The following is a 12,703-nucleotide window of genomic DNA, read 5'->3' on the forward strand; positions in this document are numbered from 1 at the left end:
TGAGGTGTTAAAGTTCCCTACTACAAATGTGTTACTGTCGATTTCCCCTTTTATGGCTATTAGTATTTGCCTTATGTATTGAGGTGCTCCTATGTTGGGTGCATAAATATTTACAATTGTTATATCTTCTTCTTGGATTGATCCCTTGATCATTATGTAGTGTCCTTCTTTGTCTCTTGTAATACTCTTTATGTTATAGTCGATTTTGTCTGATATGAGAATTGCTACTCCAGCTTTCTTTTGATTTCCATTTGCATGGAATATCTTTTTCCATCCCCTCACTTTCAGTCTGTATGTGTCCCTAGGGTGAAGTGGGTCTCTTGTAGACAGCATATATATGTGTCTTGTTTTTGTATCAATTCAGCCAGTCTGTGACTTTTGGTGGGAGCATTTAATCCATTTACTCTAAGGTAATTATCGATATGTATGTTCCTATTCCCAATTTTGTAATTGTTTGGGGTTTGTTATTGTAGGTCTTTTCCTTCTCTTGTGTTTCTCGCCTAAAGAAGTTCCTTTAGCATTTGTTGTAAAGCTGGTGTGGTGGTGCTGAACTCTCTCAGCTTTTGCTTCTCTGTAAAGGTTTTAATTTCTTCATCAAATCTGAATGAGATCCTTGCTGGGTAGAGTAATCTTGGTTGTAGGTTCTTCTCCTTCATCACTTTAAATAAGTCCTGCCACTCCCTTCTGGCTTGCAGAGTTTCTGCTGAAAGATCAGCTGTTAACCTTATCGGCATTCCCTTGTGTGTTATTTGTTGTTTTTCCCTTGCTGCTTTTAATATGTTTTCTTTGTATTTAATTTTTGATAGTTTGATTAGTATGTGTCTTGGCAGGTTTCTCCTTGGATTTATCCTGAATGGGACTCTCTGTGCTTCCTGGACTTGATTAACTATTTCCTTTCCCATATTAGGGAAGTTTTCAGCTATAATCTCTTCAAATATTTTCTCAGTCCCTTTCTTTTTCTCTTCTTCTTCTGCGACCCTTATAATTCGAATGTTGGTGCATTTAATGTTGTCCCAGAGGTCTCTGAGACTGTCCTCAGTTCTTTTCATTCTTTTTTCTTTATTCTGCTCTGCAGTAGTTATTTCCACTAGTTCATCTTCCAGTCACTTATCCGTTCTTCTGCCTCCATTATTCTGCTATTGATCCCTTCTAGAGTATTTTTAATTTCATTTATTGTGTTGTTCATCGTTGCTTGTTTCCTCTTTAGTTCTTCTAGGTCCTTGTTAACTGTTTCTTGTATTTTCTCTCTTCTATTTCCAAGATTTTGGATCATCATTATTATCATTATTATCATTTTTTATTCTGAATTGTTTTTCAGGTTGACTGCCTATTTCATCTTCATTTGTTAGGTCTGGTGGGTTTTAACCTTGCTCCTTCATCTGCTGTGTGTTTTTCTGTTTTCTCATTTTGCTTATCTTACTGTGTTTGGGGTCTCCTTTTTGCAGGCTGCAGGTTCGTAGTTCCCGTTGTTTTTGGTGTCTGTCCCCAGTGGCTAAGGTTGGTTCAGTGGGTTGTGTAGGCTTCCTGGTGGAGGGGACTAGTGCCTGTGTTCTGGTGGATGAAGCTGGATCTTGTCTTTCTGGTGGGCAGGTCCACATCTGGTGGTGTGTTTTGGGGTGTCTGTGGCCTTATTATGATTTTAGGCAGCCTCTCTGCTAATGGGTGGGCTTGTGTTCCTGTCTTGCTAGTTGTTTGGCATAGGGTGTCCAGCACTGTAGCTTGCTGGTCGTTGAGTGAAGCTGGGTCTTGGTGTTGAGATGGAGATCTCTGGGAGATTTTCGCCATTTGATATTATGTGGAGCTGGGAGGTCTCTTGTGGACCAGTGTCCTGAAGTTGGCTCTCCCACCTCAGAGGCACAGCACTGACTCCTGGCTGGAGCACCAAGAGCCTTTCATCTGCACGGCTCTCATGTTTAATGAAGTCATATCCCTAATGGCATCCCATCATCACCAAAACTGGCACAAGGTGGCCGTCCCTGGTTTCACATCAACATGATCTCAGGCACAGACCTCCTTATTTTTCCATTTTGTCTTTAAGTTACTTGTTGAAACAACCAGCCCACGGTCCCCAGGACTGTCTTGGCTTTGGCTGCTGGGGCCCCTCCACAGCCGGCAGCCTCAGTGAGGCCGCCCTCCCCTCAGACTCTGGGGCAGTTCCGTGACGGCAGAGGGAAGAGTCCCTGAGCCGGGAGTTCCAGCTCTGCTGATGTATTTTTAGATTACATTGGAATATACTGAAAATAATTTCAGGGTTCATTTATTGATTATATTTCTAGAATTATCTTGCAATCTCTTCCTGCTGAGAAGCACATTCACTGATGGAGACTGAGCAACTTTCAAATGTGGACAGTTTGAGTTGGCTATTGTATCATCATGGTAATTGAACTTGAGTTAACGGTGGTACATTATCATGTGATAATGATGTCACCAACAGGGAAAGATGGTGTTATTCCATACAGTGAGTGGTGCTCATGCCTACATCTTACAACAATTTTGTGCTTTTTGGATTGTTGATTGTCTATATATATTTATATTAATACATACCTATAATGGTTTCTCTCAATCTCTCTTTCAGATGGAGTATGTGGTTCATTCCTAAGCCTTATTCTTTGGAGATGACAAGTTGCTAATCACATAACCAACCCTAATTCTGCATTCTTTGAACTTTTCATCTGTAGCTCTGTATCCTTTCTAGCAATGTGTCCTTAGGGACATTGTCTAACCACCGTACATCCCAGTTTCTTCCTCAGTAAAATGGGGATAATGACACCTCTGTCGTTGGTTTGTTCTGAGGATTCAGAGAGACAGTGCGTGAAAGACACAGCAGCAGGTGTCAATAAACTTTGCTATTGTGATCATTCCCCTTCTACTTACTAGCCTCAGAGATGTGTTTATAGTAGCTTCCTCTGGTAATCAGTCAAATCCCCACAAGCCCATCCCTGGTTCATCTCTGATTTCAGCTGCAACTGTGAAGGACAGTTTTACTTACTGAGCACTGACAGCATCTTAACTGAGTCTACCTGTGTGTCTCTCCACCTTCGCCCCAGGCCCTTCTCTGATGCCAAGAGAGCTCAGTCTCCCATGCCCAAATGCAGCTTGAAGGTGCTGGGGGTGATCATTACCTTGAGGGCAACTCTGAACCAGTGAGGGGACACAAACACTCCAGTATCTTTCCGTGGATAATTCTCGGGGACATTTTGAACCCTTTTCAGTGGTTTCAGGAGAATCCAGTGCTTTTTACTTTATAGCATACATCTCAATAATGCACATTCATGTAGATTTTTTATTCTCATTTTCTGAAGAAGACTCACATTTTCTTCCCTCTTGATTTTTGTAACCCTCCAAACAGACAAACAATCCTTACCTTAGAATCTGTTTTAGAGAAAATCCAAACTAAGACAGTGTAATGGTAGAGTAGTTGAGAGCGTGGGTTATGGAGTCATTTGTCTGGATTTGAATCTCAACTCAACAGCTTACTAGTTATATTACCTTGTGTTTTTAAGTTACCTTATTTCTTTCTGCCTCAGTTTCCTCACCTATAAAATACAGATCATTATAGGAACTACCTCCTAACATGAGTAATACATGAGTTATGGCAGTGTAAATATGAAACACTTAGAATGTGTCTGATGGATGGGATGTTGCATGTAAGCATTAAGTCTTACTGTCTCCTCGTAAAACTCATTCAGTTGTGTCTATAAATCTTAGTATTACTTATTCCGTTCTTTCTCATTAACTTAATGCAGCCTCCTTCTGCCCCTTTCCTTCTCTTCCTTTTGTTTGCTAGTGCTGACTGAGTAGGTAGAACAGCAAAAGTACAGCTTTGTACTTTCTGGAAGCATGTCAGAGGGCCCTTCCTTTGTGCCATGCCCTGCCCCCAATCTGCTGGCAGACACCAGATGATGCTCTCAGCTCTCAGTTATTCAGAGTCTCTTTATCCAGACTCTTTGCTCTTCTCTCTGGCTGCCTGCCTTTTGGCTGTCACATGTTCCCTGGCATTGCTCTCAGAGGGAGTGCCAAGGAGGGAAAAGATAGCAGAACTCAGATTAGCCAAGTATGGGGTCTAGAAAATTAGGATTTGGGGGTCAGTGGGCTTCAGTTTTCTGGGCCATCTCTACCCTCCATTACGATGGAAAATTCAGAATCAGCCTTCTGCAATGGCAGTGTATTTTTTGTTGATTGAGATCTAATTGAGACATAATAAAATGCACAGATCTCAAATGTTCCATTTGATGAGTTTTGGCAAATGTATGCATTAATGTAATGACCCTCCAGAATAAGATGGAAAGCCTTTCTATCACCCTAGAAAAGTACCTTATTCCCCTTTTTAGTCAATTCCCCTCCATTCCCCAAGGAGCCACTTTCTTATTTCTTTTTTTATTGGAGTATTGTTGTTTTACAATGTCGTGTTAATTTCTGCTGTACAGCAAAGTGACTCAGTTATACACGTATATACATTCTTTTTTTAATATTCTTTTCCATTATGGTTTATCACCAGATATTGAATATAGTTCCCTGTGCTATACAGTAGGACCTTGTTTATCCATTTTGTATATATACTAGTTTGTATCTGCTAGTCCCAAACTCCCAATCCATCCCTCCCCCACCCCCCTCCCCCTTGACCACCACAAGTCTGTTCTCTATGTCTGTGAGTCTGTTTCTGTTTCATAGATAAGTTCATTTACTCCATATTTTAGATTCCACATATAAGTGATATTATATGGTATTTGTTTTTCTCTTTCTGACTTACTTCACTTAGTTTGATAGTCTCTAGTTGCATCCACGTTGCTGCAAATGGCATTATTTTGTTCTTTTTTATGGCTGAGTAGTACTCCATTATACATATGTACCATTGATCCGTTGATGGACATTTAGGTTGTTTCCATGTCTTGGCTATTGTGCATAGTGCTGCTATAAATATAGGGGTGCAGGTACCTTTTTGAAGTATATTAATAGCTTTGTCTGGGTATATGCCCAGGCGTGGGATTGCTGGATCATATGGCAATTCTGTTAGTTTTCTGTGGAACCTCCGTGCTGTTTTCCATAGTGGCTGCACCAACTTACATTCCCACCAACAGTGTAGGAGGGTTCCCTTTTCTCCACACCTTCTTAAACATTTGTTATTTGTAGACTTTGTTGATGGCTACTCTGACTGGTGTGAGGTGGTATTGAGCCAATTTCTTATTTCTATTACTACATATATTTTCCTTATCTTGAACTTCACATACATAAAATCACAAATAACTTTTGTTCCATTCTTAGTCTTCTTTTATTTGGCACAATCTTGAGATCATCCATGTAGTTGTGTGTATTGGATGTTTATTTCTTTTTTATCACTGGGTAGTATTCTTCTACATGAATATAACATTTTTTTTTAAATCCATTTACCTGTTAATAGACATTTGAGTAAATTCTGTTTGGGGGCTATTTTGAATACAGCTGCCATGGTCACTCTTTTTTTTTTTTTGGCCATGCTACGCAGCATGCAGGATCTTAGTTCCCTGACCAGGGATTGAATCTGTGCCCCCTGCAGTGGAAGCATGGAGTCTTAACCGCTGGACCCCCAGGGCAGTCCCCATGGTCACTCTTATAAAAGCATTTTTGTGTAAAAATATTTTATTTGGAGTAAATAACTGGGTTTGGAATTGCTGGGCCCTAAAGTAGAAGTGTGTTTAATTTTATAAGAAACTACCAGTCAGTAGCTATACCATTTTACCCTTCCACTGACAACATGTGAAAGTTCTAGGTCATCAATAACTTCACCAACATTTAGAGTTGTCAGTCTTATTAGTTTCAGCCATTCTAGTGGGTATGAACTGGTATCTTGTTGCAGCTTTATTTTTATATTTTCCTGATGATTAATGATTTTGAGCACCTTTCACCATGCTTACCCGCTATCCCAACATGTTTGCGCATTGTCCTTTCAAGTCCTTAATGGTAGTTTAGTCAAGCCAATTTGACCAATATTTTTGAGGTCCTGCTGTTAGCTGTTCAAAAGGAAAATGTGAGTATCTTGGGTTCTCTGGCAGATACAGAGAAGTTCAGGGAGTCCTCCACTCAGCAGCAGATGCTGTCGATGGTCTGCCCCTGCTTTCTTAGCACTTACTTTCCCTGAGCATGTATACAATGTCCTGGAACTCTATACATGACAACTTTCTTTTGGCCTATGTGTAGGGCAGGCCTGAAATGCCAGGGGATTAATGTTTCAGGACCAACCCTCAGTCAATGATGAATGGGAATTGGAGGTTAAATACACCATCTTCCTTGCACTTTGGGTAAAATAACTCTGAAGTGTGGTTTACACTGTCTCCCAGGGTCCCTCAATGGAATTGAACCTTAGTTCTCTACAGTAATCACTTATTCAATGATGTAAACTTATCAGCTCATCCTCTCTCTGTCACATTTCCCATTCTCTGACTGATTTTCTCTAGGATCGCTTCCAAAGTGAACTACTTGTACTCAAGTTCTTGCATTGCGATCCTCTTCCGGAGAAATACAGATGAGACACATTTCCAGAAAGATGCATGTTGGGACATAAGAATTGTATGTAAGACTAAGAGATTTGATGATATGCTCATGAAGTTATGACATTGATTTCCTGGGTACCCACGCAAATGAAAGGACCAGATGAATACGATCGAAAATTAGTAATATCGGTGCCTGGTAGAAGAAACGTCCCTATGGGCTAGTGACTGAGCCTTGGAATAGGTTTTCCAGAAAAGGTGGAGTCTGGTAGGATCATTGAAATGTGAGCTGAGAGGAGGGGAAGACATTACAGGAAGGAAGATGGGTTGTAACAATGGCATGGTTGTACAAATCACATTTGGATTTACAATCTACGTGGAGCTTGAGAGTATATGAAAAGGGACAAAAAAATAAGACTTGCAGTGCTGTTTAGGATCAAATTAGAATCTCAAATGAAAGACTAGCAAGTTTGGACTTTGTCTAATAGATAGTGGGGAGTCATTGAACATTTTTTCAGCAGGAAGTAATACAATAAAGTAGGTTTCTAGAAAAAACTAATCTAGTGTCATTGTAGACAGTTAATCAAGGCTCAAGATAGAAGGTTCTTGATGTAGTTTTAGTGACTCAGATATAAACTGTTAAAACCCTAAAAATGCGTAGCGCTAATGAGAATGGAAAGGGCAACATCAATTCAATAACTACTGAAAAGATTCAATAGAATTTGGTGACACTGATGATGGAACTTGGAGGACAGATAAATGAGTCAAAGATTTTCTAAGGTTTCAAGGCTGTTGGTTTCAAACTATTGCCAGAATATTAACAGAATCTTAAAAATTATAAAAGATAAAATTTTAGAGTAAAACAATGAATTCATTTAATTTTATACACTGTAATTTCAACTTGGGAGTCCCTTTGTGGTGATTTTTAAGGGTTATACCTCTATATCCAACAAATATTTTAAGATCTGGAACTGGAATTTAGGAGAGAGTTGGTACTGTTAAATGATATCTGAGAATCATCTTTTTAAAGCTTTGATAATGTATGAGATCACAGAGGAAGGAAGTTAAAAGAGTGAAGAACACAGACTGAGGATTAAGCCCTGGCAAAAGACCACATTTAGGGCAAACAAAGAGAATGAGAAGCAAGGGGGTGAGAGAAGAAGGTATAGCCAGAAGGGTTGTGGAGTCCAAGAGAAAGATGATTGCAATGGTGAGGGGATAAACATGGTTAGAGGCTTCACAGGTCAAATGGTTAGAGGCTCCCAGAAGGATAAACACTCCTTGGAGCTGTAGAAAAGGCAACACATGAACTTGACCTCATTAGGCTCTCAGCCTGGTTGGTGAGCGGAAATTTACATAGTAAGGAAACAATACAAAACAACATAATCACATGCTACAGTGTTTGAGCAGCACTGTGAGAGCTTTGTGAGAGCAGGAAGGCAAGGGGCCACTAAAGCCACAGGCATCATGGGGGAATGGGAGCAAATACAGGTGTAACTTGAGCATGAGCTTTGCAAAACGAGAGAAAGGAATGTGCAGGAGGAAGACTCCATGAATAAAATCACTGAGTAGAGACTGATGTTATTTGGGAACATAATTAAACTAAGAGATGAGGATATTTCCAAACTTACTTATGCATATACTGCCTGCTTCTCCATGAATTTAAAAATCCCTGAGCCAATCTAAATGTGAAAAGAGATAAAGTACCTAAACATGTCTAGTCTGAAGAAGCTACCTATAGAATCAACTGACCTAGTGAGAGTGATTAGATTTAGTGTCCATAGATGCAGAAACAAAGACATTTTCAGTGCCAAAGGCAGTTTTTTGGGTGGGTTCATTTAGTCTTTGAAGTGACTGTATATGTGTAAAAAAAATAAATAATACGGGCTTTTTATGTGAATATGGAGCTTCTGTACCTAGAACCAAGCACAAATATCCTAATTTTATAGAAGTCCACTATTGCTGCTCCAGCACAGGTTTGTTCTAAGGAGGTGTGCAATAGTCTGTGCTTTTGTGCTGCTGCACCTGCCCATCTCATTGAGCTATTTGTTACCAAATGCAAGTTTGTGTGTCCAAAGCACAGTGAGGCCAAACAAACTGAAACACCAGAGTTTGGAGCAGAGAAAGTTTTATTGCAGGGCCATGCAAGGAGAACAGGTGGCTCATGCCCAAAAAACCCCTTACTCCTCAAAGGGTTTCAGCAAAGCACTTTTAAAAGCAAGGTGAAGGAGGGGCGTGGTTAGTCATTGCAGACTTCTTGGTGTAGGAATCCTTTGTTCTTGCAGCTGTCCACATAGGTCAGGTCATGATGTTCCTGTAAACCTCCAACAAGACAAATGTTATTCTCTGTTCTATAACTTTTTATCTCTGTATGAATTGACTCAAAGATCAGAGCCCTGAGAATAGGCTATCCTATATATTTCAGGTAATAGGCAACATTCTTTTACAAAAGGTGCAGAGCCAGCATGACTAAGCACAGGCAACAGAACAGATCTAATATGGAGTCAGATTTGTTCTTCTCTATTACATATTGAACACTTGGATAGCACACATGGTTAGGGTGATGATGGGGATGAGACTGGATACAGACAGTCAAGTAAATCTGTCTACCTTACCAAGGCTAATTGGTTCTCCAATTTTTGCCTTAAATATTTTAAATTGTCTGTGAGTAAATCACTGATTTAAATTTACTTTTCCCTTGCCAACTATTTTGAAGCTATTGTGAGAGAAATAGATCTGACTACTACGTTTGAATTGCTGAGGTCCTTAATTTTTTTTTTTTTTGGTTATTTTAAGATGCCCAAATCTGTCTTCAGAAAAGTTGTTCCTCTATCTAATGGCATAAGAATCTAGCCCAGGGCTTCCCTGGTGGTGCAGTGGTTAAGAATCTGCCTGCCAATGCAGGGGACATGGGTTCAAGCCCTGGTCCAGGAAGATCCCACATGCCGCGGAGCAACTAAGCCTGTGCGTTACAATTACTGAGCCTGTGCTCTAGAGCCCACGAGCCACAACTACTGAGCCCGTGTGCCACAACTACTGAAGCCCATGAACCTAAAGCCCATGCTCCACAACAAGAGAAGCCACCACAATGAGAAGCCTGCACACCGCAACGAAGAGTAGCCCCCGCTCGCCACTAGAGAAAGCCCATGTGCAGCAACAAAGACCCAATGCAGCCAAAAATGAATAAATTAATTAATTAAAAAAAAAGATTCTAGCCCAATGGGAAACACAATCTCAGATAAAAGTTTCTTCCCCATTAGGTTTTCTGAATATAATGGCAATGAGATTAGCACATTTCCCAGTGATTGAGTTGGCATGTGCCCATAGATTTATAAATAGAATTTATTGTGAAAGTTACTGTGCTACTTGGGTAAGTAGCTATTGCAATTTGATGATAGAAAGTGTTCTCTGAAAAGAAACTATTATATGCTTTATATCCCATGGCCATCTGAGGACAAAGAAGGACAGAAGACACAAGTGAATTTTGTTTTCAGTCCATTCTACCCCATATACAATTATGAACAACTAGATGTATTTAACATTTGACAAATTGATTTTTTCCGGTTCCTCTATTTTTAATTACATTGGGCCAGCTGGGGGTAAATGATGATTTCAAATCCTTCATCATTTTTCTGTCATTAGGTAGTGGAATGGTGACATGTTGAAATGTGTACAGATTTCTGCTGATGTGCCCCACAGGAGAGTCATAGCCTCATGGAATTTGAAGACCATTTGGAGTCAGGAACCAACCTGTGCCTCGATCCAGCCCTTGTAAATGAAGATATTTGTTTACTGAATTCAGATAAAACTAATGGTGAATTTCTAAGGTGAACCTTGTAATGAAAGGATATTTATGTAATTGAAAATATCACCGTTGCTGTCACCAGTAAAGTGTATCTCATTCCTGGAGGATGGAGTTACATGTTGCAACTAAGAAAAACTATTTTCAATAAGATTAATTTCAATGAGCCTTTGTGCTTTGTGATCATCAAAATTCTAATAGTGAGAAAACACTTTTATACTAACCAGAACAGCATTTTATGCCTCCTCTTAGGAAATCACACATTTCCTTTAACCAGCCAAGTCCTGTGCCTTGATCATACATGGGAATGCACACTGCTATACACAGCTGACTTGGGTTCTATACAGAGCTGTCTTTACATTGCATTTCTTTTTTCTTGATAGTCTAGCTCCACAGTGAGAAGCTACCAAACCAGTAAGTCTCGAGTGACCATGAGTCCTGGCTTCAGCTCCCAGTGGAACAGCAACCAACCAGCCTGGAATACATACTCCTTTCCAAGAGCAAGCTTGCACTATCAATCGCATGCCAGCTATACCTACTGTACTGGACATCCTGCTGTAAGTACTCGATTTTTCTGTATTTAGTAAATTGGATGCTTTATGCAGGTACATTTTGAATCCAGAGTTGGTATCTCTCTATTAAGTGAGCAGTATTTCCAATGTTATAACTCTTCTAAAGCAAGAGTATGCTACTCTTGAGTAAAAAAGATGAGCAATGGAGAATATCTTAGGCATTTAAATGGCATGCTTGGATGATTTTTTGGTGAAAATTGATGTCTTATTTAAAGTCATTTCTAGGTGAAATAGGTTGGCAGAATTTTCAGAATGGTGTTAGTGTGAAGGCTGAATGTATGTAGGTCTCTGGTTTTATTTTCTCCTGGCTGTTGCTTACGAATTTAGTTGGTTGTTTTTACACGGGGAGAGGGTGTCTTTCAAAGTGGCACAGAACAGTCAGTGGAGGCTGTAGGCTCCCACTTTCATCAGTGGCCTTGTTGATATAGTTAAACAGATATTAACATACAGATATAAATTACTTAGTAGGGTATTTTCCAGTTACTACTACACAGAACTCTGAGGTTCTTGGCACAGATGACTCAAAGGGCAAGAGAAAGAAACATTTAGTGGAGAGAAACTCATGGAATTTGAGAATCTTTTTGAACAGGATACCTGTTTTTGCCATTGTTTTCTGAGTCTCAATCCAATTCTCATACACTAAGATTTTTGTTGTTGTAAACTACACCTACACACTTGGAAAAATTATGATGAATGTTGATTAGAAAGACACCTGTTTTCTGCTAAAAATATAAACATAAGACTCCTGGGTAATGAGAGGCTTTTAAAAGCAAGCCATATCCACTTAAAACAAGCAGATATAGTTATAGGTTGATATATATGAACTTTATGGTAACCACAAATCAAAAACCTACAATAGATACACACACAAAATAAATAAAGAGAAAGGAACCCAAACATAACACTAAAGAAAATCATCACATCACAAGGTAAGAGACTAAAAGAAAAAAGAACAGAGAAGAACTACAAAAACAACCAGAAAACAAGTACAAAATGGCAACAAATACATACCTATCAATAAGCACTTTAAATGTCAATGGACTAAATGATCCAAAAAAGACATAGGGTGGCTGATTGGATAAAAAAAAACAAACAAAAAACAAACAAACAAAAAAATAAGCCCCATCAATATGCTGCCTACCAAAAAAAAAAAAAACTCCAGAGCTAAAGACACATACAGACTGAAAGTGAAGGTATGGAAAAAGATATTCCATTAAAATGGAAAAGAAAATAGAGCTAGGATAGCAACACTCATATCAGATCAAGTACACTTTAAAGCAAAGTCTGTAATAAAAGACAAAAATAGGCATTATATAATGAAAAGAGGGTCAATCCAAGAAGAGGCTATAGTGATCACATGTATGCACCTAATACAGGAGTAACTAAATATATAAAGCAAATATTACCAGACATAAAGGGAGAAATTAACTGTAATACAATAATAGTAGGGAACTTTAATACCCCACTTACATCAATGGATAGGTCATCCAAACAGAAGATCAATAAGGAAACAGTGGCCTTAAGTAACACATCAGACCAGGTGGACTTAGTAAATATCTACTGTATATTCCACCCCAAAACAACAGAATACACATTCTTTTCAAGTGTATGTGGAATGTTCTCCAGGATAGATTACATACTAAGCCATAAAAAAAGTCATAATAAATTTAAGATTGAAATTATATCAAGCATTGTTTCCAACCATAAGGGTGGGAAACTAGAAATCAAATACAGGAAGAAAAGTGGGGAAAAATCACAAACATGGGGAGGCTAAACAACTTGCTAATAAAAAACCAATGGATCAATGAAGAAGTCAAAGAGGAAATCAAAACATACCTTGAGATGAATGAAAATAACCACATAAC

At 39.1% G+C, this 12,703-nt stretch overlaps 1 protein-coding gene across 3 annotated transcripts in view; it reads left to right on the forward strand.

The window, feature by feature from the left end:
* Positions 1-12,703, forward strand: part of RBMS3 (RNA binding motif single stranded interacting protein 3) — a 1,083,479-nt gene that overhangs the window by 251,603 nt on the left and 819,173 nt on the right. For all 3 annotated transcript variants that reach the window (XM_079935204.1, XM_079935208.1, XM_079935207.1), the window contains exon 2: positions 10,650-10,823. In XM_079935204.1, the coding sequence (XP_079791330.1) occupies positions 10,698-10,823 (126 nt within the window). In that variant the 5' untranslated portion in view covers positions 10,650-10,697. The remainder of the gene's footprint in view (positions 1-10,649; positions 10,824-12,703) is intronic.

This window comes from Stenella coeruleoalba, assembly GCF_951394435.1.
Source record: "Stenella coeruleoalba genome assembly, chromosome: 10".
Lineage (NCBI taxonomy): Eukaryota > Metazoa > Chordata > Mammalia > Artiodactyla > Delphinidae > Stenella > Stenella coeruleoalba.